Below are 27,742 nucleotides of genomic sequence, written 5' to 3'. Positions count from 1 at the left end.
TCAGTAGACATGGAGAACAATTGATTACCATGCTCTTTATAACATGCTTTTACATAGTTGAAGACTGTTTTCAGGTTCTCACCTCAGTTTTCTCTTTCCTAGATAAAGCATGCTCAATTCTTTCAACCTTATCCCACAGGTCATGGTTTTCAAACCTCTGATCACTCTTGTTGCTCTCCTCTGGACTCTTTCCAACTGGTTATGTACATGGGCTGTCCCACTGAATTCCTCAGTTACTCAATCTGTCAAAATATTATTTACCTTAAAGAAAGGAAGAAAGACATGGGGCTGCTTAGGCTATTTTATTCAGATCTGAGGAATGCCCCCCCACTTCTTCTTCCATAAAATGTCCTTGACAAATTAACACAGAAGGCATGCTTTGTGCCTAATTTTTCAATAGAGTAGTGGAAAAGTAGGGCAGATACCTTAGATGCCAATACTGAAATCAGTGGGAGTTTTTCCATTGACTTCAAGGGGTCAGGATTTTATTTTCTGTATTTATTTTTTCCAAGTGTTACTAGTACTTCTGATTATCTGGAGTTTGTCATTCTCTTTATCAGGCTTCCAAGAACTCCACAATACTTGCTCTGACAATCTGCTTTTTTCTCTTTTGGCTATAAACCAATTTTTGATCTTTAAATACTGATAGTTGTCACCAGAATAATACTTTCTGCCTTGGATAAAGCAGAAGCAGTTTATCTGAATCTACTCTGCTTTGGGTGACACCCCTGGGGCTTCATGTCTCATCAAAAGTCCATTCTGCTTTACTGTTAGAGAGGCCTGGTATCTAGTTTCTCTATGGGAAATTCCATTTTAAGATTTAAGAATTCTTTCTATTTTGCATTACTTGGAATTGGGTTAAAGGATAGTTAAACTGAGATTCCATGTAAGATTAGAAGAACATAAAACAAGCAATATTACTTGTTTCAGCACCTTTTAAAACATTTCCATTCATTCTCTGATACAGTGTAAAGTATTGTTAAATTGACATTGTTTTGATAATTTCTACATCAAGGATTTTTTAGCCCATGTCCCTTTCAGAGTATACAGCACTGTGTAACCTATTTAGAGTTAATATTCACACTTGGAGTCTCTTCTGATATTAGATGATTATTACTTTCCTTATCTGGAGTGAGAAGTCTTTCTGAAATATATTTCACCCAGTATGGTGGATATTTGAGAGATAACACAAGTAGTATGAGAGAAAAAGGCACCTTTCAAGTTATTTCTCTAGAAGAATAAGAAGTTATGCAATTTGTGATTAAATAATATTGTTGTTGTTTGTTTTTTACATGAAGGTATAAGCATCATGCTTTCAACCATCAAAATCTGCTGTGGGCTAAAGGCTGAGATTATCACATGGACCTAATAGGTCTTAATGTTCAGATTGCAAGCTATGATTTAATCGCCTATGCGAACCTGTGCCTTGAGTGGAGTTTGCCGTCAGACTTGCTGGACAGAAACGACGATTTGGAGCTATGTTAAGTTGGTCACAGCAGCTACAGATCTACATCCGCTGATATGCACAAGTACCTGCTCCAGAAATACTAAGCAAAACAAAGAGATGGGAACTGAATTTATTCCCTGTTTTGAACAGTGCTCAGTAGATGGCGCTTGAGACACGTGTGGGGCCAGTCTATTAGCTTCATTCCCATGCCGACTTGTTATTCAGTTCTGTAAAAAGGCGTTTTGTCTTAATGAATGGGCCGATTTGCCTTTTCCCTTTTGGGGAGCCGTACAGCATAGTAAGTGTTTTCAAAGATTAATCTGCCCGCCATACCGTGATTTTAAAATTCCAATGTATACTGCTATGAATGAAAAGTGAGTTTCAGCCCACAGTTACTTTCTTTCTCACCGGAGTTACTTAACTTGTTGCAATCTCTCTCTCTCTCCTCTCCCTCGCTCCATTGCTCTGAAACTAACGTATCAATTTTTTCTTGTGTGCCCGTAGGCTGTAATCTGAAATAAACAACAGTATCAGAAGATATGGATTAAAGCCTTTATTTCAACAGTAAATGCTAGATAGTTTGAACATCAAGATCTGAGTCCCTTGATTGCTCCCTCTCCTCGCCAAGGACAGTAGATTCTTGCTCTTTGTGGTCTATGTGCTTATTCTTTGAAAGGCACTGGAGGCAAGATCTATCATTCTGTTTCCAACGTGTAATTTACAGATGTCAGACCATAATTAATTTCTGTGCTGAGTTTTGAAAACGTGATGTAGGTAAAACTTAAAGGAATTAAAGCAGGACTTTTAGAGGGGGATTTCCAAAGGCACCGATTCAGGGTGGGATTTTTAAAAGCACCAATGTGATTTAGGAGCATTGACTTGTGCTCTTAAATCACCTAGACGCTGTTGAAAATTCACCCTTCAATTTGAAGAACATGTTACACTTTGCCAGGATAAGAATTCTTTCATATATCAGTGTCAGAATGGCAATTTTCCGTGGACTCGCTCGAGTTGAGTCAAGAGGCTAGCGGCTGCTTGGCTAGTTTCAGGAGTTAGCACACAAACCACGAATGCAGGATAAAATACCAAGTAAAAGCCCTTTCAAATGTTTTGCTTTTGATGCTCAGTTGGCGTTTCAGATTTGACTGGTTCAAGACGACTCAGGTTTTCGAATTTCCCCATTCCCTGGTACGATGAGTTTCTAACCAAGACCAACTTCTCTCTTATTGTCACATGTGATCACCCACATAAATCTGTATTGAAATACATAAACAATAACAAACCATCACTCCAAATCAAGCATATTTATTGTTCACAAGTAAAATGCATTCTCAAAAAAGTCACTAGGCAAGCCATTTATACATTTGGGGGTTAGACAGATTTAACTTTTACTAATTCAGTCTATCGTTCTCAATCAGTAGACACCTTACAACAGGAGGAAGAGTGAATAATGGTTAGAAAACGTTCAAGGTAATTTAATATCTGTATTGTGAACAATGACCTTTACAGAGTTAAAATAAACTCAATTAAGTCTATTCTATCAATAATAAACCAGTAATTTAGAGAACTACTCAAAGCAAGAATATGTGTTCCAGGTTATCTCAAAGGAACCACAATTTGATTTGCTGAAGTGTGAATATAAATCCAATAGCTAAACAAATGTATGTGTTACATGACAGCTGTGAGCTTCTACAGCAAACACTTAGTGGCAAACTTGTAGTCTGGATGTCAGATGTTTCTGAATACTAGCCCAGGTTGTTTTCCGGTACAATCTACTGTGTTCTGTAAAATAGTACTCTGCAGTACATGAATCAGTAATCTACAATACTGTAATAAATTATATATTCCAGAAGATTAGAAATGTTATATTTTTTAAAAACAACAGTAACAAAATAACAACAACATAGCAGTTATAGCACTTTTTACCAGTAAATCTCAAAGCATTTTACAAGGGGGGTTGATATCATTTCCCCTTTTTTACAGATGGAGAAACTGAGGCACATAGAGGTGAAATGACATGCCCAAGGTCACCCAGCAGACCAATCAATGGCAGAGCCAGGAATACAACCCAGGAATTAATGTATTGATGGTAGGCTTGCGAAGCAATAGTGTGTTAAACGTATGTATGGTTATCTTTATGTATATAAAGATGTATTAAAGATAAACCAGTTTCCCTTATAATTCCAGTTTCTTTACTGGATAATGCACTGTTGACAGGATATGTATTATCTCATACAGGTGACAGACTTTGTTACGATATTAGTTTCCTATTGCCACTTCACCATTTTCTGCATGTGTTCATTCGTTAATCTTGTTTTTTCTAGATGCCATAATATTTTAATCCTGTATGCCAAATATACCATGGGTATTGTTTTAATAATATGAACAGTGCACGTTTGTTCCATGCCTTTTGGTAGCATTCAGAAAAAAATAAAGATAGAAAACAATTTCCAGACAGTACTCATGGCAACTAGCGCTGTTTCACTGCATTGCTATAATCCGGCTCTTCACATTGAAAACTTCCACTCACCTAGATGTTTCTCCATTGTACGATATTTGTACAGGTGCATCGCATTAAACTAATGGATCCCGCTGAAAATGTAGGGTACAATTAGGAAACCAAATGTGAGTCTTTTATGACAAAAACATCCAGACGCACACCCGTCCCCAAACTGTAGTCTAAGAATTTTCGAGCGACCCACCGTGTTTCAACAAAGATGTCAAGCATGTTGGTTAATGGAAGAGCAAGGCACTCTGGTGAGAGACCCTATGCTACACAGACCGAACCATCACTTACAATATATATTGATTTGCCACTGGCATAGCACAGCACGGATACATCTCAGCTTTTTCCATTTCCTTAAACCAGACGAATTTTAGGTGAACTATTACAAACCAAAAACTCAAAGCAAAACATTCTTAGCCTGTTGGCCAAACGCTCTTTGAACTCGACAAAACAAACACAGTTGGATAAGATGTTTGAATATAGGTCCATCCGCCCCCCACCCCCCTTTAAAGCTAGTCAGTTTCAAGAGTCACTGGAAAGTGTCCGGGACTAAAAAGGTTTTCTTTCCTAAGGACAGTCTACGTGTTTTCAGCACTAAAAACTGGACAGCTCCACCCCACACCACCCCGCCCGCTCGATGCATGGGCATTAGAGTCAGTAACACGGACTGGGTAGCTCTCTGGGCCAAAGGCAGAGCTATCTAGTTAGCAGCATTCCTAGGTGGTTGGTTTATTACTCCGACTTGGGCTCCAGCTGGAAATGATAGTAATTCGGAGCAGGACAGGTGTGGAGCGTGCTCACTATCGCCTTTTTTACTGGTGTCCGAGCCAAACGTTCCTTCATCTGGAGATGAAGAGCTCCTTCCTTCCACAACCACAACGGACCAAACTTCAGGCATTCAACCCAATGGGTTTGGTGGCTCCTCCCAGCAAGGCGGAGCTGGGCGAATGTAAAAATGGAAGGACTGAGGCAGTAGAAGACCCAGCCTGCCTCCAGTCCATCAGCTGGGCTCTGTCAGAAAGGGACTGAAACACAGCACAGGAAGAGGCTGGGGATCATCAAAGCCTGTGGAAGGAGCTGTACAGGTCCACAGACCCTGGAGGGCTGCAGTCTTTTCTCTTGCCAGAGCAGTGAAGACCCGGCTAGAAGTTATGCGAGTCCCATCACTATTCCCATCTGACCAGCTGTGAGAAAGGACTTGGGGATGCGCCCTTCAGAACAGAAGCATCCTGAAGATGATGATTAAGAACAGAAAGCTGCGTTCTGGATCTCGTTTAGTTCCCCTAATCTTCCCAATGTGCAAGAGACTGTTCTGACCCCGAAGAAGTGGCTTTGGGTAGAGAAATGACACAACTGAAGGTCTCTCTCTTTTAACTCTTCAGTGTTTGTCCGCAGACAATCCCTCCTTTGCGATTTTGGTGGGAGAAAACTTGGAAGAAAGAAAGAACAAGATTTTCTTTGCTGACTCAGAGACAAATTATTTTGCTCTTTCCCATTGCAGTTGGTATCTCCGGAGCTGGGAGGATGGCTGGGGAGCTCTCCCTCAACCTCACCGTGCAGCCCCCAGGAGGAAATGTAAGCAATGCTTTGGTGCCAGGGGTGCTGCTGGAAACAGACCTCCTGCCCCCTTCCCGGGGCACGGCGGTGTTTATCGTCCGCTGTGTGATCCCCTCGCTTTACCTGCTCATCATCACTGTGGGCTTGCTAGGCAACATCACCCTGGTGAAGATCTTCATCTCCAACAGCGCTATGAGAAGCGTGCCCAATATCTTCATCTCCAGCCTGGCCGCCGGAGACCTCTTGCTGCTGGTGACCTGCATGCCGGTGGATGCCTCCCGTTACCTTTTCGAGGAATGGATGTTCGGAAAGGTGGGCTGCAAACTCATCCCTGCCATCCAGCTCACCTCGGTGGGCGTGTCCGTCTTCACTCTCACCGCCCTGAGTGCAGACAGGTAAGATGGCAATACGCCTAGAGATCATCATTATCTGCAGGGTGTGTGTGTGTGTGTGTGTGAGAGAGAGAGAGAGAGAGAGAGAAATTTCTGCTCTACAGGAGCAACTAGCTACCAGATATTAGTACCAGAACTATTCTGGTATCATAGGAATGCTGATGCACCAAAATGTTCTGTTTTGACATGCCCTTGAATTATATACCTTGATTTTGTTGCCCAAAACAGTGATACCCATTTCATCTCCATTCCAAAAATACATAAAAAACAACAAACAAATTCCCTCCCCTTTTCCCCCAATAACCAACACATAAAGAGGAAAGGGTTTATTCCTGCATCTCTTTCTGCTAAATGATTTAAAGAGAACCATTCAAGGAATTCAAGGCTACCGGATCAGCTCCGTTAACATTTTCAAACTTTTCTAGAGGAATAGCAGATAAAGAAAAATACACTTTCTCTTTCCACCATCCCTCATGTCCTAGTCTGACAACTCTTACTCACAGTGGTAGTGATTATTCATGTGAGCAGCCCTATTACTCCACTGGGACTGTTCCCAGGTGTAGTATTTGCTTGAATAAGGAAGGGATTGCAGGCTCAGGTCCTAAATGACAAAAGTATTGCAAAATGACTGACTGCATCCTTTAAATTATTATCATCTTTTTTTCTTTCCTGTTTTGAACACTTTTCTTCAGCTACAGATGAAAGTTCTTGAACTCTTTCAGGCAAAGTTCTCACTGACTTCTGTGGAAGTCTTATCTGACCATGTGCACGTATGACTGGCTTTCAGTGTATAACAGTGATAAAGGTTTGTGTTGGAAAATGTATCTTTAGCTTTACACAAGTTTTTTGTTGTTTTTTGTTTTGTTTTTGTTTTAACTTTTTCCTTCAGGGTATAAAAAAATTATTTCCCCAGTTTTTCAGCCAGTTTGCAAAAGAGTCTAATTTCATCTAAAAGCTTGATCCAAAAGCCCCTCAAAGTCAGATTAATTCAGTGGGTTTTGAATCAGGCCCTATATTATTACTTTTGTATAAAGCATTCAATCTATATTAATGTTTGGTATTTTTGACTACAACTTATGAAAGATCCTTAAAGGAGAATGTAACACTCTAATTTAATCAGTTCAGGAATTTACCTCAAACTGCCTTGTATATGAAAGTGGACATGCAAAATATACTTTCATTTTAAAAAGTGCTATTGTGATATTCTATATGATATGGAAGGAATGTATTTTCAAATCAGAGATTTGTCAAATCACCAGTGAAATATGGAGGATGTGGTATAGAGGTTCAAGTTTCATTTATTTTACTTTTGAGATATAACTTCTGAGTCATCATAAATTCAGTATTATTATACATATAGTTTTGCATCCTCGTTATATTAATAAAGATGCATGAAAGTAATAATACTACTGAAGTCATGATGACTGCATATATTTTAGTGTTGACATCCTAGAAAACAGCAATACACACACTGTCTTGACTGTGTAAAATGCTTTTATTACAGGTGGTTCCTTTAACATTTTAGAGGGTTGTATTGTATTATGTGTAGTAGAAATGTGAGTGATTTCCCTGATAAAGCCAAGCATATTATTTGACAGCTGTATTTCTTCTTTTCTTCTGTAGATTATCTTTTCATTTACTGGGGACTTATTCACTTGGTAAATAATTACCAATCTCAATCCATCAGTTTTTACTCAGCAAAAAATTCCATTGACTTCAGTTGACTGAGTCATTATTACTTTTGGACACCGTCCAGCTTTCATTAAAGTCAATGAGAGTCTTGACTTAATGGGAGTTGAAGAGGACTCTTTCAACCCTATCCTGCACTTTTGTGGACCTTAAGCTCCCATTGAACTAAATGGAAGGCATTCATGCTGAAGGAATGCTGGACTAATTGCCAAAGAAGTTACAGGGGTCCCACTGTAGTTTACTACATGGTTAGTTTGGTGCACAGTAAACGTACTCTTTTCAAAGATACCCTTTAAAGTACTTGTACTTTTTTACTGCATTGGAACTAAAAGTTTTTCTGGTCTATCATTGACACGAGAATCAACTGAAAATATTTAGACTGACCTAAGGAGAGATTTGTGAATTTATCTTTTTTTAGCTTTAGGAGGAAAAAGGGATTGAATTTTTCCCTTTAAACTTCAATGGGGTTAAACATACAAAATAACATATATAAAATATTCAGAGTTTTTTTTAAAAGTATGCCTATATTTACTATTTGGATTGTATAAAAGGAGTTGGGAGAAACTGGAATGAGGAGCAAAAAGGAAAGGTTTAAATATTCCCATAGTGTAATTAATAGTAATCATAAGTTTGGAAATTCCCTACATCAAGTGACACATGTTACAGTAATGGTGATTTCTGAAAATAAAATATTACAAGGGTTGACTTCATAAGTCACCATGGACTGAACAGTATATTTGAGTGTTGAGACTTGTTGTGGATGGGGGTCAATTATATATTAATTTCCTTGTTTGGATATTACAGTGGTACTCATTCCATAGACAGCTATTCTAACTGTGCTTTGTATTTCATTTGACCTTTCAGTTACAGATAAATATTTTCTCAGAAAACTGGTGACCTCTTCCTTTTAGTGAAACAAATGTGTACCTTGTATTGTGTCCCTTGTAGAATACTGGGCTCCCATGATCTTTCTCCATGTAAACTTCCTGTAGAAATTGTACTGTGTGAGGATTAGAAACAATTATATCTGTAAAATGCCTAGAAAACAAGTTTCAGTGTGTCTGGAAGTGAAACAAGTGGGATTCTGCTGAGTTAAGGATAATGGACCAGATTTTCAGGAAGTGTAAATGGAGCTATGCTGATTTACACCAGCTAAAGATTCAGCCTAACATTTTTAGCTTCCTTTAGCAATACCATGGGCTACTGTTTATAGCTCATACTTTTTTGCATGGTCACATTTTTCTAATATTGTGATCAAATATAATTCTGCTGTTTTCTCTAGATTTATTTTTCCTTTTAACAAATGCTTAAAGTGCAGAGGGTCAAATGCAGCCCTTGTGTAACTCCATTGAAATCAATGGAATTAGACCAAGCATAAATCGGGTCCTATCACCATACATACAGAGTGACTTTTTCTTCTTTTTTAAAAGCATGACCGAAAGAAAGCACTAATTAGATGGCTTTTAGGATAATTGAATAATGGTCATGGTTGAAATTCAGGCTCCCTTGAAGTTAATAAGAGATTTGTCATTGATTACACTAGAGCCAGCCTTTTAACTCCTACATTTTAATAGCAAAGCCCTATCATCATTTTGGCCCCAATCCAAAAACATTTAAGTACATGCTTATAGTTAAGAACCTGCTTTTGTGCTTTGCTGGATCAGCACCTTACATCATTATTAAGATTTGAATAGCTCAGCTATTCAATACAATATTACTTTAATCTTCTATGGCTTCAAGTAGCATTTCTTGGAACTATGCAAAAGTAGATGTAGAAATGGAGAGAAAAACAACTACAGTTCTATACAACCTTAAAAATATGTGAGTTCAGTGTTGATTTCTGACTTTATAATAGAAAATAAAATGCTTGTTGAGTCACTTCATACCTCTATTATTTCTTACATTGTCAGATACCCAATTAAAATAATAGGATGAGGTCTTTCAGCAATGGTGCAAAATATCCCATAGCAGCTACTGGGTTTGTATCCTTAAATATTTGCATACACACTGGACCATGAGGTCATTTTATGAGACATAGGCCACAGAAAGTGGTATTTTCATGAGTAATGTCATGTCACAGTGTCAGCATTTGCAGAGCTGCAACATCATTACAAGTAGTATTGTTTTATGGACTTTATCCCATAAGTGGGGAACTAATAGTAAAAGATTTATCTTGACTAGAAGTCTGTGCTCAGAGGTGTCCACATTCTCCTAATCAAGTCTGTCTCTCTTTAAAACATGGACCGGAGGCAAAGTAATTATTTTCTACACTTTTTTTGTGCTAAATTCTGTTGGCACACTGAGTGTATGATGGAGGGGTTTGAAGAAATTTAAACCATCCAACAGGTGTAGTCAATCAGATACCGAGTGCTGTATCTGCCATCCCCACCTCCTTACACAGTTCCCACAGTCTCCACTGCCCATTGGAATTCTGGGTTGAACTCCCAATGCCTGATGGGGCAAAAACATTGTCACGGGTGGTTTTGGGTACATGTCATCAGTCGCCCCTCCCTCCGTGAAAGCAACAGCAGACAATAGTTTCACGCCTTTTTTCCGTGCAGACACCATACTGCTGTCAGTAGACGGTGCAGTAGGACTGCTAACCATCATCATCCACTGCTTCCAGTGCAACTCTGCTCTCCTGGTTGGTGCCATGAATCTACCTCGCAGGTCCTCTTGTCGTTCTGTGGCATCCGTTGTCATCTACCGCTTCCACTGCAACTCTGCTCTCCTGCAGACACCATACCACGGCAGCGTGGAGTCTGCTCAGCTCACCACTGCTGTTGTGAGCATTGTAAACACCTCGCGCATTATCCTGTAGTATGTGCAGAACCTGCAAAAGCAGGAGTGGAGGTGACGACAGCGTGATCATGATAGTGATTTGGACATGGACACAGACTTCTCTCAAAGCACGGGCCCTGGCAATGGGGATATCATGGTGGTAATGGGGCAGGTTCATGCTGTGGAACGCTGATTCTAGGCCTGGGAAACAAGCACAGACTGGTGGGACCGCATAGTCTTGGAGGTCTGGGATGATTCCCAGTGGTTGCGAAACTTTTGCATGCATAAGGGCACTTTCATGGAACTTTGTGACTTGCTTTCCCCTGCCCTGAAGTGCAAGAATACCAAGATAAGAGCAGCCCTCACAGTTGAGAAGTGAGTGGTGATAGCCCTCTGGAAGCTTGCAATGCCAGACAGCTACCAGTCAGTCAGGAATCATTTGGAGTGGGTAAATCTACTGTGGGGGCTGCTGTGATCCAAGTAGCCAACACAATCACTGAGCTGCTGCTATCAAGGGTAGTGACTCTGGGAAATGTGCAGGTCATAGCGGATGGCTTTGCTGCAATGGGGTTCCCTAACTGTGGTGGGGCAATAGACGAAATGCATATCCCTATCTTGGGACCGGACCACCTTGGCAGCCAGTACGTAAACTGCAAGGGGTACTTTTCAATGGTGCTGCAAGCACTGGTGGATCACAAGGGACGTTTCACCGACATCAACGTGGGATGGCTGGGAAAGGTGCATGATGCTCGCATCTTCAAGAACTCTGGTCTGTTTGAACAGCTGCAGGAAGGAACTACTTCCCAGACCAGAAAATTACCCTTGGGGATGTTGAAATGCCTATAGTTATCCTTGGGGATCCAGCCTACCCCTTAATGCCATGGCTCATGAGGCCATACACAGCCACCCTGAACAGTAGTAAGGAGCAGTTCAACTATAGGCTGAGCAAGTGCAGAATGGTGATAGAATGTGCATTTGGACATTTAAAAGCTCGCTAGTGCAGTTTACTGACTACTGCTAAATTCGACCTAAACTCGTAGTGTAAACCAGGGATGAGACACAGAGAACTAGGGTCTGGGCCAGAGAAGGTTCTGTTGGGAGATAGCTTAAGCTGAGTTTTATGTTTTGGTGTTGTTATGTAAGTTAACAATAAAGGCAACCCCCAGAAAAGGGGCATTGTGTATTATATGCATTGTATGTATCTTTTCTCTTCAGGTGAGGATCAGAATGTTACCTACTTACAGTATGAAAAGCCCCAAATCCTCCAGTTTGTTCTGAGTTTTAACCATTTCACACAGCTTAACTGAATGTACGGGAGTGTACAGATTTACTGCATTGGATCATACTATCAAGATCAGTACTCTGCCTCTAGCAGTGGTCCAAAGTAAGGTGAAAAAGGAAACCTAGTCCACATAGCTCTTTGGGCAATGCTATCCAGGGGGGAAAGATTTCTTACTGACCATACTGAGAAGAGATTTATTAATAGAATAAATAGTGAATATATTTAGCTCTTTTATATATATAAATATAAGAGCTAAGTACCTTCCATATTTATTCTATAAATAATATATATATAAATCACACACACACACACACACACACAGAAATTGATTTTTATATATTTCTCACCCAAAATGTATACTTATGTTGCATCATTGCTTCAGATTGCAGAATTGCATCAGAAACAGAATATTTCTAATGTGTGTTTTGTTATAGAAACATCCGTTCTTTCAGGCTTTATGGTTTTGGGGGTTTAATTTTTTTGTGTATCATTTTTCATTTTGCCTTCTCTGTCTATTTCCTGTTTTGTGTGTGTGTTGTTCCTTTTGTATTATCCATTGTTTTTTCCACATTAATATTCTACCTTTTGTTTTATTTTTCAATACTTGGTTTACACACTGAGCTCTTTAATTGTGTATTTTTGCTTTCTCTCCATACCTTCTTTATTTTTGTTAAATACACTTTTGTGTCTTTGATCCTTTTGTTAGGTACAATAAACAAATACACAACAATCTAGGGGGATGTCTCTGTGTTGCTATAATGCAAAGCTTCTGCAGAAGGTGCAAATGAAATGGAATCAGATATGTTGAAAAGGGGAGACTAAGGCAACTGGTATGGAACAGCTGAAAAGGCAGATGAGGCAACAGTTTCCTTTTCTTCAGGATTTTAAAATGTTAGGCCAGATCCTCAGCTGCAGTCAATGGACATGACTCTGACGTCAACAGAGCTTTGTACTCATTTACACTGCCTGAGTATTGGCCATGACACTTCTGAAAATCAGGGGGACATGCTATCCTGTAGCTGCTCTTTAATTATTCTGCCCATCACTGAGTTTAAAAAGGAAACATGGGGAACGGTTTATGACAGTAATAGTTTTATAAGGGTAAACTGTAATTGAACAGATTTGTACACCATAGGCTTCTGCCTCCAGACATTTATGCTTCTGGGCAACTAATATCTTTTATTGACCTTCTCCTCTGATAGTCGTACCTTTAGGAGATGAAAATTGATTTTCTTTATTCAGGCATGTGCAGAGCAATAGTGTGCTTCTTGACCCACTGCCTAAGGTTGGGCAGTAGCAATGGCCATACAGTATATTATATCGAGGTGGGTTATATATACACACCTTGAAATGATGTTTATATAAATTATGTATTAGTGGGAGTGTTATTTTAAACAGACTATAGTGAAGTTGTTTCACTTTCCCCATTTTCTGAAACCAACCTGTTCCGATGTACTGGGAAGTTTTTGGAAATCATTAGTTCACTAAGGACCTTGACTTCAGTGGGCTTTGGATCAGGCCCATACTGAGGGCAAGGGGGAGAGGAATAAAACCCAAAATGCTTCACTCCCTTCAAATGCTTTGCCCATTCAAACCTCCAGGATACAAGACTCATAGGAGCCAATAAGTTTTATAGCCTGATCATCTAGTCTATTACTAGACTAGACAGGGGTGTAAAATGGGTGTCATGGAATGAAGAATCAGGCCCTTCGTTTTTGCTGTTTTCGCAGTCACTGCTAGCCTTTCTGACCAGATTCCATACTGAACCGAATCTGTTATGGCACGTTAAGTTGTATAAAAGGTGCCCATCAGCGAATTTTTGGATGCATGTATACGCTTAAATATCATTACAATAGAGAATATTGGAAAATACTCCTTTCGTTCTTACATCATCACCTTCCTTAGGAACAGGCTTGAGCAAATAGATAAAGATGTCTTTTATCAGTCAGTGAAAGGCTGTGCAATACCAGGTAAATGGATTCAGGCCAGTGGCAGTAAGAGGCTATGGCTCTTCATGGATATGCGAGTTGGCCTCCTGCTGGGAGGCTTTTGTTAGCCTGTAAGAAGTACAGTAGGTTTATTTTAGATGAGAGGTGGAGGAAGAGGCAAGAGAAAAAGAAAAGTCAGAGAAATATTCCCATCTTCCTGTGAAACTCCAGATATAGACGGGGGGAGGAGGGTTTGAGTAGGATAGAATTGTACTTCCTACCTGCAAGGTGATCATATTTTCAAAATCAAAAATGGGAAATTTTTTTACGGTGACACCTTTTAGGGTGGAGAAATCATCATACCAAAGACAAGAGTATCTTATTTAAAAGTTTCAGAGTAGCAGCCGTATTAGTCTGTATCCGCAAAAAGAAAAGGAGGACTTGTGGCACCTTAGAGACTCACACATTTATTTGAGCATAAGCTTTCCTTTTCTTTTTTAAAGTGTCATGCTAGGCTATTGCTGCTGCCAGTTCCTGGGTCAAAAGGACCAATTTTTTGGCATGGCAGATTTTGTTTCCGCAGAAACTTATCATGAAACACTGAACATGTGTCACTGACATTCACTTTGAGCATATGAACAGTTTTAATCATGTCTCCACTCACCCATTCAACTTCTCTTCACTCCTAATGCTTGTCATCACATTGAATGATCATTCCACTGGTAAATGCAGAGGCAGTTCTACTCAGCAAAGGGATATGTCTTGAACAAGCATTTTATATTTGTTAAAAAACAAACAGCACCAAATGGATGGACTGATTCTATGAAAAACTGGGACATTTCAGGTGTCCTGAAAGAACTTCCCAGGACACTAGAACATATGAATAAGGTCATTTTCTCCTGTACTGAATAGTCAAATTCTGCTCATCTTACTCAGGCAAATAGACTCATTAAGTCAATGCAGCTGCTCATGTAAGGAAAGCAGGATTTGCTTTAGAGGGTTTACTTTTCACCCTCCCGGTCTAAAATTTCTCTGCATGATCTACTACTGGACACTGACTCGTCATAAAAAGTGCTGAGTTACACCTTAATTCTGTATTTAGACTCCTGATGACCCTTTATATTGTCAAGCTAAATAATGTCTTCTTATATTTCAAACCTATACATAATCACACTCAAAGTAAAATGCCAGTAGAGAGATGAACATGGCAGATGACATTTTGGGGGATTACCTGTGGGCTAAGCACTGGTCCTGTTATCTTAAAATGGAAGCTATGTGGCTGTCAGTTGTACCAAAAAAACTTCCCCAATAGCCTTAAAACATAGCCCAATAAAAATCACAGTAATATGACAATTTCAATAATCAGCTTTAAATTACATCTCAGTGATCAACACCTTTTCTTTTCGAGTCAGTAGTTGGCACCATTAACGTCTCTGAAATTCTCAGATAAACATAATCTGTGTTTCAATCGTTTCAAAAACAGCAGGAATGCAATGTAACCAGATATAACTTTTGCATCATCTATGTTTTTACAAACGCCTTCAAATTGAAAAAAACATTCACTCTTTTCATAACTGGCGGATCCAGCTGTCTCTATAACTGCAGGGCAGTATCGGTGCTTGCCTTTATAGAAAGAGATCAGTTAATAACACCTCAATTTGGGCCAGATCTTCAGCTGGTATAAAGAGGCATAGCCCCAGTGATGTCAATGAAATTATGGAGACAAAGGGGGGTGAGGTGATATCTTCCAAGCTTGTCTTTTACCAACAGAAGTTGGTCCAATAAAAGATATTATCTCACACACTGTATCTAAAATCCTGGAACCAACATGTTGTGGCTACAACACAACTGCAAACAACAAATGAAGTCATGCTTATTTACATCTGCTGAGAATGTGGTGTGTTAGCACTGTGTATATGTAAGGGGTGAGAGCATATACATCTCATTTACACAGGACATTGCACTTAATTGTTTGGCATTACTACAGGAGTTTATTTATATGGTCAACAGCATTGTTAATAAAAGTAAAGGAAATCCCTGTAGTTCCATATTCCTTGACAATATTAATTATGGTTCTTTGTTAAGAAATGGAAGGGATTTTCTTTTGTAAGGTACAGACAAATGGTTTTCATTACACTTCTCAGATTGCTGTCGAACAGTTTGTGTGGATGGAGCTTGTCTCTAGAACATAACGCTGAAATGGATGTTTCTGATCATAGAATCATAGAACATTAGGGTTGGAAGAGACCTCAGGAGGTCATCTAGTCCAATCCCCTGCTCAAAGATTGGACTAGATCTTCCTGATGTGAGGATCACCCGCCTTTGACTACTTTGTTGGTCCTCGTTTCAATTGATTTCCATGCAGATTACATGGTGTAGTTTTAAGGCCCTAATCCTGCACAGTAAAACACCCCCTGACTTCAAAGGTGCAGGATCAGGGCCTAAGCAAATGAGTCATCTCAGTGTTAGAAGTACTGAGAAAATCTGGCATGTTTTGGACGAGGCTGCTTGTTAGTGCTGCAGGCCCATGAAACAGATCTCATTGGTGACAAACAGACAAGGAAAGAAACACCCCAAATTTGCAGAAAAGCAAAAGTGATATTTCTGTTTTGTCATTGTGGCTGTTACCTTGAAAGCCACTTTACCTGATGGCTGACAAGCTGCCTGAAAGTGGTGGCTCTGATGGCTTTGTAAGAGAAAAACCTAGTCCAGCTGCTGAAGCTATACCCAAAAGGCATTTAGACGTGCTTCATTTCAGGGTACAGTGTATGTGGCAGGAAGTGGACTCAGTACAGTGCAGAGTAGCACAGGGAGTCTGATGCCTGTAGTGGTGGTATAGCTGTAAGGACTAGAGACTTCTTTTTCTTTTTTCTTGCTACTTCCCTATTCCAGTTTGGCAACTTTTAAAGCCTTCTTCCAAAACTCATGATTATACTCCTGGCTGTCATGAAAATTGTTCTAAGTTCTGCTGATATCCAGTCCATGTTCTGAGTCTTTGGCCACCCCCTTGATCATCTTCCATCCATAATCATCGCAAAGGCCATCCTACCAACATAACTCTGAGGTCTCCACTGGACACATCCATACCAACGTAGCTTCGCCTTCCTCAACTTGTCTTCAGTTGGGGCAACCTGCATTAGGCCTCTCACAACCTCATTTCATTTTCTATCATGGAACTGACCATCTCAACATCTTTATTTCATGGGGGAGAGCATACGGATTTCTTTTCTTGTTGCTGGTCAAGTCTCGGTTCCATATATTAGGACGGGTTGAATTGTAGTTCTGTACACTCTAGCTTTTAACTTTGTTGGTATCTTTTTATCACAAAAAACTGGGGGCATCGCCCACCATTTGCACCAAGCAGCTTTGGTATGATCTCAGGCATCGCTCAGGAAGGTACCATTGTCAGCAACCATTGATCCAAGGTATTTAAATTATTTCACTTTAAGTTCTTTGCTTGTAATATCCTTTATGGCAGGTCCTCCTCCATCAATTGTCACAGCCTCAGTCCTACCAACATTCACTGTAAACTGTGTTGCCACTGTTGAAAGTTGGTTGCAGGATCTCACAGTCTTCTGCATAGATCACAAAGTCATCAGCAAACAGCATATTCCAAGGTGACTCCCTTCGTATATTCTCACTTACCACATCCAAGACAACAAAAACAAAAAAGGTCTCAATGCTGACCTTGGCGCAGGCCAACATTTACTGGAAATTCTCAGTTGTAGCCATGTTTGGTTTTGACTGTGGTAGTCACTCCATCATACATATCCTAGATAAGAAGGACATATCCTTCCAGCACATCTTTCTGTCCCAAAGTCTGCCAAACTAATTCTTGTGGTACATGATCATAAACCATCTCCAAGTCCATAAAGACCTCATTCAGTTGCTGTCTCTTTTCTCTAAACTTCTCCATGAGGATTCATAGAGCAAATATGGCATTAACACATGGTGACCCTTCCAAATTTCAATCATTTCATGCAGACACTTTTTGATAATCTCCCATACTTTCATAGCACTGGAAAAGGACTGAACACCAGGCTAAATTTTGCACTTGGATTCATGGGAGCCCTATATGCACATCCAAACACTGAATTTGGTTCATTGTTTTAAAAAATTTATTTTCCCCAATCAACTTCAGTGAGAATGATGAAGTTGTTGGGGGAGGAGAAGGAAAATAGTCAGAAGGAAATGAAACATATTTTAGAACTCAGATTTACTCTCGGTACCCAGAGTGGTATTTTGATAATATCTGAACTTTTATATGTCTTCCCATGCATGCATATTCTGTAAGCAGGAAGGAAAGAATACAATACTGAAAACAGCGCAAGCAGAGGGAGCTCAGCCAGCCCCAGGTCCTCAAAGGTATTTAAGTGCTTAAATACTTTAGAGGCCCTAGGTCTCAGTCCCTTGAATGACATTAGTGCAGTCACAGAAGTACAGATGTTGAGAATGGTACTTTGCTGTTTCATTCATAAAACGAATATTTATAGTAAATTATTGTCCTGATTCATGGTATTTTATTATTTAAAAGCAACAAATCACAAGAAAGCTCTTTCCCATAGTATTAAGTGCAATGGAAGATGATAGTATCTAGCCTGAGTGGCTTTTTTTCTCTTGAAGCGGCAATTATATCTGTTTCTTTAAAATAATCGTCACAGATGATATAATCAATATTAGGGTTTAAGACCATGTGCCTCCAACAAAAATACTTTAGGAAGAGGATACTCTTTCATTCCAACACTAAGATATTTAGTTTGTGTGTTGAGGGAAGGGGTTGGGGGGAGGATGACAGAGGGAGTTTCTTCCATGCCAACAATAAGAAGCTCTGTAACATACCCACTAGGCAGGTTCAGATATTCACAGTGGGAGCTTCAAGTGAGCATGTGAATGTATTTATAAGCAGAATGCCCAAGCTCCAGAGAAAGAAAATTTATTATAAAAATATTTCCTACAATGAGGCACCCTTGCCATTGGTGGTAATGTTAGAAAAGGGAGGAATATAGACGTTTAGGGAAGACTTCTAATTAAAACTGAAAACTCATTTATAATAACTACATGACCTAACTGGCAATGTACAATGGGCTGGGTTCATCAAAGAGGTTAATGGGAACATGGGTTTCCTTGGTAATTTAAATAAATAACATTCCTTACTTAGGTTTACTTCCAAATGTTAATAAAACCTAGCCAAATTTGTTTATAGAAATCTATCAGCTCATAGATTTCAGATTGTCCTATTATCTACATCTGTGCCAATTTTGTACAAATAGAGAAGCTGCATAATTGCTTTTCATTAATGTTGTAATACATCATTTATGTTTAATTTCATCTGTAGTCTGTTACTTACCATTTCCTATTCCATGTCTTTTCATAGATATAAACAATGGGCCAGATTCTTCAATATGCTGAATGCCTCCTCGGAGGTGCTGAGTTCCACTCCCACTAACTTCAGTTGGCGGGCAGGGTGCTCTGCACCTCACAGGATTGGGCCCTAGGACAGAGAGTGAAGAATAATGTGTCCCTTTGAAAATGCCTGGGGAATTTAAGTAGACAGGACACACTGATTAAATTTGCCAGCCTGACCACCCTTATTCTTCAGAACAGAAGCCAGGGGTTCTTTGTTACCACAAGTGATCAGTAACTTTGGTTTATGTCTCAGCTTAAAGAGGACACCACCAACAGCACAGTACCCTCTAACACTGACTCAGTGATGGCTCAGGTGACAGTGTACTATCTACTGAATCACCAACATCGATTTCTGGCAGCGTCTGGTTCACGCCTAACACTACTTAACTGATGAGAGCTGACAAGACCACAGTCCCAGGTGGTGTGGCTGCAGCTATAATAATTCAGTGTCCTGTCATGAAAGAGAGAGAGAGAGAGAGAGAGAATTGAATTTCTTGATACAACACGTGGTTTTCACAGAAAAAATGTAATTATTAAATATTATATTTAATATACATTAATAAATACAATATACTGTAGTAAAATAGATTATATGTACATCTATGACACATCACATCAGAAAAATTCAAGTGTTACATGTTACTTTAATCAAAGGCTTGTATTGCCTTTATGCATCAGACATAGAATGTTTATTATTAATTAATTAATTATTTTTGCCCCTCTCCAGGTACAAAGCAATTGTAAATCCCATGGACATCCAAACATCAAATGCAGTTCTGTGGACGTGTTTTAAAGCTTTTGCCATCTGGATAATCTCCATGATGTTAGCAGTTCCTGAAGCAGTTTTCTCTGAAGTGGCCCACATCAATGGCACAGATAACGTCAGTTTCAGGGCATGCATACCCTATCCCCAGACAGATGACATGCACCCGAAGATCCACTCTGTGCTGATATTCTTAGTATATTTCCTTATTCCTCTCACCATCATTAGTATCTACTACTATCATATTGCTAAGACTTTAATTAAGAGTGCACACAATATCCCTGGAGAATATAGTGAGCATTCTAAAAGACAGGTAAGCTATTTGCAGTGCACTTGTATAGTGAAAGATTTGTCTGCTGTACACATTTTAAAATAAAAGCACAAAAGCTGTAACATGCTGTGACAGGGTCGGGCCGGATGGCTACAGGAGAGTGGCAGAAAGCACAACAATCAGGAACCTTCTGGAGACAATTAAGACAGACAGGCTGATTAGAACACCTGCAGCCAATCAAGAAGCTGCTAGAATCAATTAAGGCAGGCTAATCAGGGCACCTGGGTTTAAAAAAGGAGCTCACTTCAGTTTGTGGTACATGTGTAAGGAGCTGGGAGCAAAAGGTGCTAGGAGCTGACAGTGAGAACACAGACTGTTGGAGGACTGAGGAGTACAAGCATTATCAGACACCAAGAGAAAGGTCCTATGGTGAGGATAAAGAAGGTATTGGGAGGAGGCCATGGGGAAGTAGCCCAGGGAGATGCAGCTGTCACACAGCTGTTCCAGGAGGCACTCTAGACAGCTGCATTCCACAGGGCCCCGGGCTGGAACCCGGAGTAGAGGGTGGGCCCGGGTTCCCCCCAAACCTCCCAACTCCTGGTCAGACACAGGAGGAGTTGACCTGGACTGTGGGTTCACGAAAATGGCCCAACTGAGGACTGCCGTGAAGCTCCAAGGCGAGCAAATCCATCAATAAGCGCAAGACCCACCAAGGTAGAGGAGGAACTTTGTTACAATACATAGTATAGGCCTAGGATTATATTAAAATTCTCATAGGCATGGGCCCATTATCTCAAAAATCTCCCTATGTTAAATCTTATTTTACAACAGTTCTAAGACTAGTTTGGAATGAGTATTTTTACTCTGTTAGATAAGAAATACAAAGAAAAACAAGCTGAAGAGTGTGTTTATTTCTTTTCTGTCTTAGTTTTGTAGTAAGAAACAAACGATTCAACTGATGACATTAATTACTATTTATACTAATGTATGGTATTGGTGACTTGAGTATTTCTATGTGTTGTTGATTTAGCGATCACTTTTGTATTTGTTAAGAAACAGCATTTGCTGGGGCAACCAGTTGTAGTTTTCTGACCTATATATACTCATCTCTTGCTGAAAGAAATCCAGTGCATTACAGAGTAATCTGTGGAAACAAACTGTAAAGGGCCAGATTCATCAAAGGTGTAAAAAAACCTTGTGCCTGGAAACTAGGTATTGAAATACAACAGAAAAGGCAGTTCTTGTAGGACTTCTAATCTAGTTGAAACTACGAAGTGCTAAAAATCCATGTAAGGATTTCTTCTTGTTTCTAGAACAAAGTGGCTTGGATAAGCGGTCAGATTTTGGAGGCATTCCTCTGAATAGAAATGCTGAATGTACAGAGGTTCTCTACGATCCATATTTAGTAGTACCATCCTTCTTTGCATCCTCTATATTACAATATGCTACAAGTCTTTGAGACAGAGCATATTAACAGCCAACTGAAATCAATGTGACAGATCAACAAGCCATATCAGCAGCCTACTCATCAATGTAAATGACACAACAGTTTTACTGTTCAACAAAGTAAATCTTTCTGAGGGAAACTGCCTCAAAATCCTACATCCACTTTACAGACAGCTTAGATTGCTTAATAAAAGACCAATGCTGATTAAAAGAATTAGGTAGGGTATTTGCTGCCACATTTTAGACTGTTACATTTTCACCCCCTGAGAAGAGAGAAACTATTTACCATCTAAAAATATGTTTAACAGAATAATGAAAAAAATTCCTGTGTCCTCTGTACTCAACATTTTGTTTCTATTCTAGCCTGTTTCCTTTTAAAAACACACACTTACCAGCACTGCACGGACCATTTTCTTACTCTGTGAAATATAAAGAACCATTTGTTTGACCTCATGGAAAGTAAAGCTAATTTTCATCACATTTCCGAAACTGCCAGAGATTCTTTAAAAAACAAAACACATTTTTGCTTTACTTATTTGTTGAGTTTATCTATTAGATTAAAAGGGGGAGGACAGTCTGACCTATGTACATAACACTTGATAAATGGTAAAGGATTCAGATTCCTGTTTCCAACCAGAGTTTCTCTAAGAAAGAGAACAGATGGGGAACGTACACATCTCATTTTCTGCTAGCTTTGCAATTTACAGCTGCGAATAGAGTGCAAAATGGGTGTAAAATCCTATTCGATCGGAATGGTAGCATTTATAGCCAATTTCCAACTCACTTTGTACAAGTATACATGGTTGCACAAGGTGAAAGGCAATGGAAAATCAGGCCCAGTAGAAGCAGGAAGAGATTCAGAGGCCTAGAGTGTGTGCCCTTCAAAGCACAAACTTTGCAGAGATAGAAAACAGCATGCTCTCTGTGGCTGTGTGAAACCTGCTGGTTTGGGTTTGGATGGGTATTGGTGAACTATACTTACTGGTTTAGTTCACAGAGTTTTGCAACCCTCCAACACCCCCAAATTCATTTGAGTTTTTCTAGTAAAAAATAGAGCCAGAAAGCAGGAATCCTCCGCATAAGCCCTCCTCCCCACAGCAGGCCCTGGCTTTCCCTACAGTGGAGGGAACACACAGTGGCTTTCTACCTTCACTGTCTTCAGGGGTTGACCACCTGGCCTGTTCCCTCCACCTTGTTTTTTGTGAGGACCAGTGTGTTGGCCATATTCCCCTACATTTAGCCCTGTAAATGGCTTCGGAGGAACAGGTGGCCTGCAACTCCCACTATTCTACAGCAATGCAATTGGGAACTGCTTCTCTAGTCTCACTTTGGATGCTTTACCAGACCCTTTACCTCAGTCTGCATCTGAGATGCCACTGAGTGCTAAGAGCACCTGTTCTGGGGATTTGCTAAGAGAATGGTACAAGCTGTGGCATTTCAGCCCCAGGGGGAAATAACGGGATGTAAGTGCCATTGGTTAGCTAACACTCCATGCATCAGACTAATAATGTCTCCAAATTTCAATTTTTTTTTTCAAATTAGCCAAAGGTTGAGATATGTTCCAAAGGAATCTATTCTACCATCTTATGTGGTGGCTGAAAGCCAATATATACTTGGAATATGAGTCCATCTTGGTGTACTTATCTATTTAACAAACCCATATATAAAGGCCAGTTTATCTAGTGTAGCTGCAAGCAGCTAAGGAGTGGTTAATGAAAGTGAACTGTACATGAGAAATGAAAGCAAATGAGATAGCAAAAGTAATTTAGCCCTTAAAGGAAGTAATTTTACCAATCTTATCTGAATTCATTGTTAGAGTTAATGTTAAGTGAAATGTTACATGTATTAATTAAGTCTGTTACGTGGATTAGTTCTATTCTGTGTTGTTAATTTGGGTTCTGTTGATTTATCATTTTAGATGGAAACTCGAAAGCGTCTGGCAAAAATTGTTCTGGTCTTTGTTGGCTTTTTTGCCATCTGCTGGTTCCCTAACCATGTATTGTACATGTACCGGTCCTTTAATTACAGTGAGATCGACCCATCACTAGGACATATGATCATTACCTTAGTGGCCCGAGTACTGAGTTTCTGCAACTCCTGCGTCAACCCATTTGCACTGTATTTTCTGAGTGAGAGTTTTAGGAGACATTTCAACAGTCAGCTTTCCTGCAGGAGGAAATCTCATCAAGAGAGATCCACCAGTTATCTGCTCAGCTCCTCTGCCATACGAATGACTTCTCTGAAAAGTAATGCCAAGAACACTGTGACCACCTTGACTCTACTGAATGGGCACAACCTAAAACAGGAAATGTCATTATGATTTCATCAGTGGAGCACTTTACCTAGGAATAATTCTGAGCTTTTATTTCACAGCCATGTCAATAGCTTAGGGTGCTTTCACTAGTCCTTGAAACAGAGGATTGATCCAAGTCTTTCAGTTTGGGACCGTTGCATATCTAACTTCTAATTACTTTCACACAGAAATGAATGATATTACTGAGTGAGAAGAGAAGAATGAGGGTTTCTAAGACTGTTTGTTAAGGGACACAATTCTGTACATTTAACATGCAGGACAACAAAGGTATGCTGTTAATAGTGGTGTAGCTGATATGATGTTATTTAAAAAAGAATATTGATTCACTTAGCTGAACAATTTATGGTACGTGACTTTTTATGACTATTGCTAATTGCTCTTGTCCTGTTCTAATAGAGTGTATGAGGAACACAACTAAAAATGATGCACACACTCTGTTCATTAGGGCTGGGAGAGGTGGTTTTTCCAAAGCCATAGGTTCTAGATTCCGAAGAGAATCAAAATGTTGTGAAGGCTGGATTTGCAGTTGTGCAAATCTGCATAGTTCCATTCACTTGAATGGACCTACAGCAATTTACGCCAAATACAAATTTGGTTTTTGAAGTCCAAGTTCTGTTTGGCTCTGGCAGACCATGAGTTCTGGGAGGCTGCATTTTTAAAATTGCATTCTTCTGTTATTATAGTCCTAGAAGCAGTGAAAGAATTACAAGGCACCCAGAATCTGTCACTTGCATAGTACAGGATTCCATTTAGTTAGAATTTTGAAAATGACAGTTCCTTTTAAAATTAGTTAGCTATGTCAGGGTAAAAAGCATTTGGTGAAACTCAAAAGTTTCTCAGAAACCAAAATAAAATTCTATGGTTTTATAAAGCCTGCAACCCCACTGGGTATGGCTACCTTGCAATTAAACACCTGCCGCTGGCCTGTGTCAGCTGACAGTCTCACCGGACTTGGACTGTGGGGCTATACAGTTACAGTGTGATGTTAGGCCTCAGGCTGGATTATAGCTCTGGGACCCTCCCCCGTCATGGGATCCCAGAGCTTGGGCTCCAGCCCGAGTCAGTTGACATGGGCCAGCCACAGGTGTTTGAATACATCCACACTGCAATTAGTGGTTTCTACTGTGTCTATTGCTTATTATATTTCACTCCTAATTTCCTACTACCAAGTGCCCTTGTTGACTTAAAACTACTATAAACTTCAATGGAAATGTTGAACATGCAGTACGGCAAGATTAAGGGTAATGTTTTCAAAGATCCCTAAGAGAGGTAGTAGCCAAATCCTATTTTCAAAAGTGTCTTAGATATATAGAAGCTCCACTCTCTCACTGAAAGTCAGTGGGACCTAAGTCACTGATGCACTCTTGAAGACTTTACCCTAAATCCCTCAAGCAGGGATTCTTAAACTTTGTACTTGTTTTAGTGCAATTAACAGCAGAAAATGAACAGGAACAGTACCATGTGACCAGCCAGTGCTCAGTGGACCAGCCACAAAGCCTCTCAGGACCACAGTTTAATCTCTAAAGGATTATGCTATGGTGTGGAGAATTTCAATACTACTGCTTTCAAGGGGAAAGTTTCAGAGTATGCATTTAGCTGTAGGGCTGGGATTGCAAGGATGATGAATGGTAACTGATTCTACCTTGCAAAAGAGAAATGGTAAGACCTCCTCTTGCCCTGGTACCACCCTGTATAAAGGGGCTTGTGGCAGGGTCATCACCCTGCCATGCCTCAAAGGGCTTAAAACAGCCCTAAGAGAGGGCTGTAGCCAGAGGAAAGCTAGGCTGATTGGGGGAAGTAGCCACAGGTGGGGTCATGCCCCAATCAGGCCACAGCTGGCCCTGTAAGAGGGCTGTTAGCCAGGAGCTGAAAGAGAGACACTCTCTCTAGCTACATGGAGAGAGGAGGACCTGGCTGCCTGGGAAGCTGAGGAGGGTACCTAGGGCAGGGCAGGGGAAGGGTCGAGGGAGCTGGGGAGCTCCAGCCTAGCAGACCCCCAGGCTGCAGGCTGAGGTAAAGGCCCACAAAAGGTTACTAAGGCTGCAGAGGAGCAGCCCAGACCTAGACAGAGGCAGCTAGTCCGACTCCCCTTGCTGCTGATGAGTGGTGCAGACTGGAGTCTGCTCCAGGGAGTGGGGGCTAGAGGATGACTGACAGTAGCCACTGAGGCAAGGGAGGGATTGTGGGTTCCCCTGGGGAGGAAAGACCCAGACTGAGGGGGTACTGCCAGGGGGAAGAACCCTAATCTAGAAGGGCACCGGGGTCTGGGAGGGGCACAGGGCCAGCGACAGGCGAGACACTGATTGGCAGAGGGCGCTCCTGGCTGAAAAGAGCTAATTCCCTGGACAACCAGCAGGAGGCACTGCAGCGGTGAATCGTCACCCCGTCACAGGGCTACAGGGCAGGTGTAAGATAGTGCAGAGCCAGTCAGGAATGAGGGACAGTAGATGGTGGGAGGAGACATGGCCAGGGAATATCTGCACCCTGACCACTGCAACAAGGACATATATTAGCTCAACCTTCAGGGATTCTAGAGCCTGGGCCAAGGCCACATAAGCTACTGCCTTTGGAACAGGGGAGACACGAGTCCCTTTTCCTCTATCCCTGTGCTGTTGCCTACCCTGTGCAGGGATGAATCTGACTCTGAATCCCTAATGGAGCTGCATTGACTTCAGTCTGCACACAGAGACGTTTGTAGAAGTAGGCCATCTTACACTTAATGAATCAATAACACAACACAATTTAAATCAAGTCTGCGTATTTAGGATAGCTTATAATTTCAAAGGAACCAACGTCTCTGTGTTACAGTTCCTTCAAGAAGAAAAGGAGTACTTTCTCGGTTGTGCTACTGATAAGTACTAGCTATTCGTGGATCTGTAGAACCAGTTAAAGCATCAAACTACAATTCTCTTTTCCAGCCTCTATATCAAGGTACAAAAATAGTTCTCTCCACTTTTAAAACCGTTTGAGATCTTTTAATATAACCCTGCAATTGATCACATTTTCAAATCTCTCTTAAATCTCTTAGAATTAAATGTAGTACAAATGTTTTATTAGATTAAGCTATTTGTCTAAAATCATTATAATCCAACTCTTTAGTGTGCAATAATGAAGATAACAAACTGATGTTAATTAAAACCAAGGTCTACAGAGCAAAGAACAAAGAGAAATATGTCCCTGTTTTAACTGTCTCTTTTGGGCTGAACACTTGATACTTAGCATGCCTGTACAGCAAGAAGAAGAAAATTGCTTTCATGAGGACTGAAGAAACAATCTTCTGTTCAGATATTCAGAGAAATGTAACACTACTTCTCTTTTAGTTATCAGATTATTGTATTAAATAACATGGTGATTTAGATCCTGGTCCTAAAGACTTCAGCACATGTGTAGCTAACCATGTGAGTAGTCCCATTGATTTCAATGCCTAAGTGCTCTGCTGCAGCAGGGCCTATATATTGGAGTGTATATCTACCACTGTGAAGGAATAAGGGGACGAACTGTATTGCTATTGCCCCCACAGGGGCACCTGTGCTAGAGAGAGAGAGGATTCACCCAGGAGAAAGTAGGCAGCAGTATGATTAGAAACCTAAAGTGAAATTCTGGCTCCTTTGAAGTCAATGGGACTTCACCATTGACTTCAGTGGGGACAGAATTTCACATCTGGAGTTTATATATAAAATAATTGTATTGAGAGATGCATTGGAATGGGTAAAAGGGGACTGGGTATCCAAATAGAAAGAGAGGAAAAAAGAAAGAAATTATTTTCCCACAGGACCTTCAGTCCAAGTATCACTACAAAGGTTAGTTGAAACTCAACACCCCTCTGAGATAGGGACAATTATACCCTGATTCAAACTGATAAACTCACGAGGTTAAGCAAAATTGTGGTTCAGTGGCAGCACTGGGGATGACTGCCTGTCCCAGGTGTCTACAATAGCTCCTTGGGAGGTGTGTATTTGG

At 40.4% G+C, this 27,742-nt stretch overlaps 1 protein-coding gene across 1 annotated transcript; it reads left to right on the top strand.

The window, feature by feature from the left end:
• The first annotated feature begins 5,477 nt into the window (after positions 1-5,477).
• NMBR (neuromedin B receptor) lies at positions 5,478-23,788 on the top strand. The gene is made up of 3 exons (XM_073335221.1): positions 5,478-5,905; positions 19,716-20,064; positions 23,387-23,788. The coding sequence occupies exons 1-3, from the start codon at positions 5,478-5,480 to the stop codon at positions 23,786-23,788; spliced, it is 1,179 nt and encodes a 392-aa protein (XP_073191322.1).
• Positions 23,789-27,742: the final 3,954 nt, after the last annotated feature.

The sequence above is a fragment of the Lepidochelys kempii genome, chromosome 3 (genome assembly GCF_965140285.1).
Source record: "Lepidochelys kempii isolate rLepKem1 chromosome 3, rLepKem1.hap1, whole genome shotgun sequence".
NCBI classification, from domain to species: Eukaryota; Metazoa; Chordata; order Testudines; family Cheloniidae; genus Lepidochelys; species Lepidochelys kempii.
The sequence above is the reverse complement of the archived record's forward strand: the minus strand, read 5'-3'. Positions and strand labels throughout refer to the sequence as shown.

Bases quoted from the DNA above. Each gene is read 5' to 3' on its own strand.
- NMBR (XM_073335221.1), top strand. From the start codon at position 5,478: ATGGCTGGGGAGCTCTCCCTCAACCTCACCGTGCAGCCCCCAGGAGGA. The intron at 5,906-19,715 runs GTAAGATGGCAA...GCCCCTCTCCAG, and splicing joins ACCGCCCTGAGTGCAGACAG to GTACAAAGCAATTGTAAATC. The intron at 20,065-23,386 runs GTAAGCTATTTG...TTATCATTTTAG, and splicing joins GTGAGCATTCTAAAAGACAG to ATGGAAACTCGAAAGCGTCT.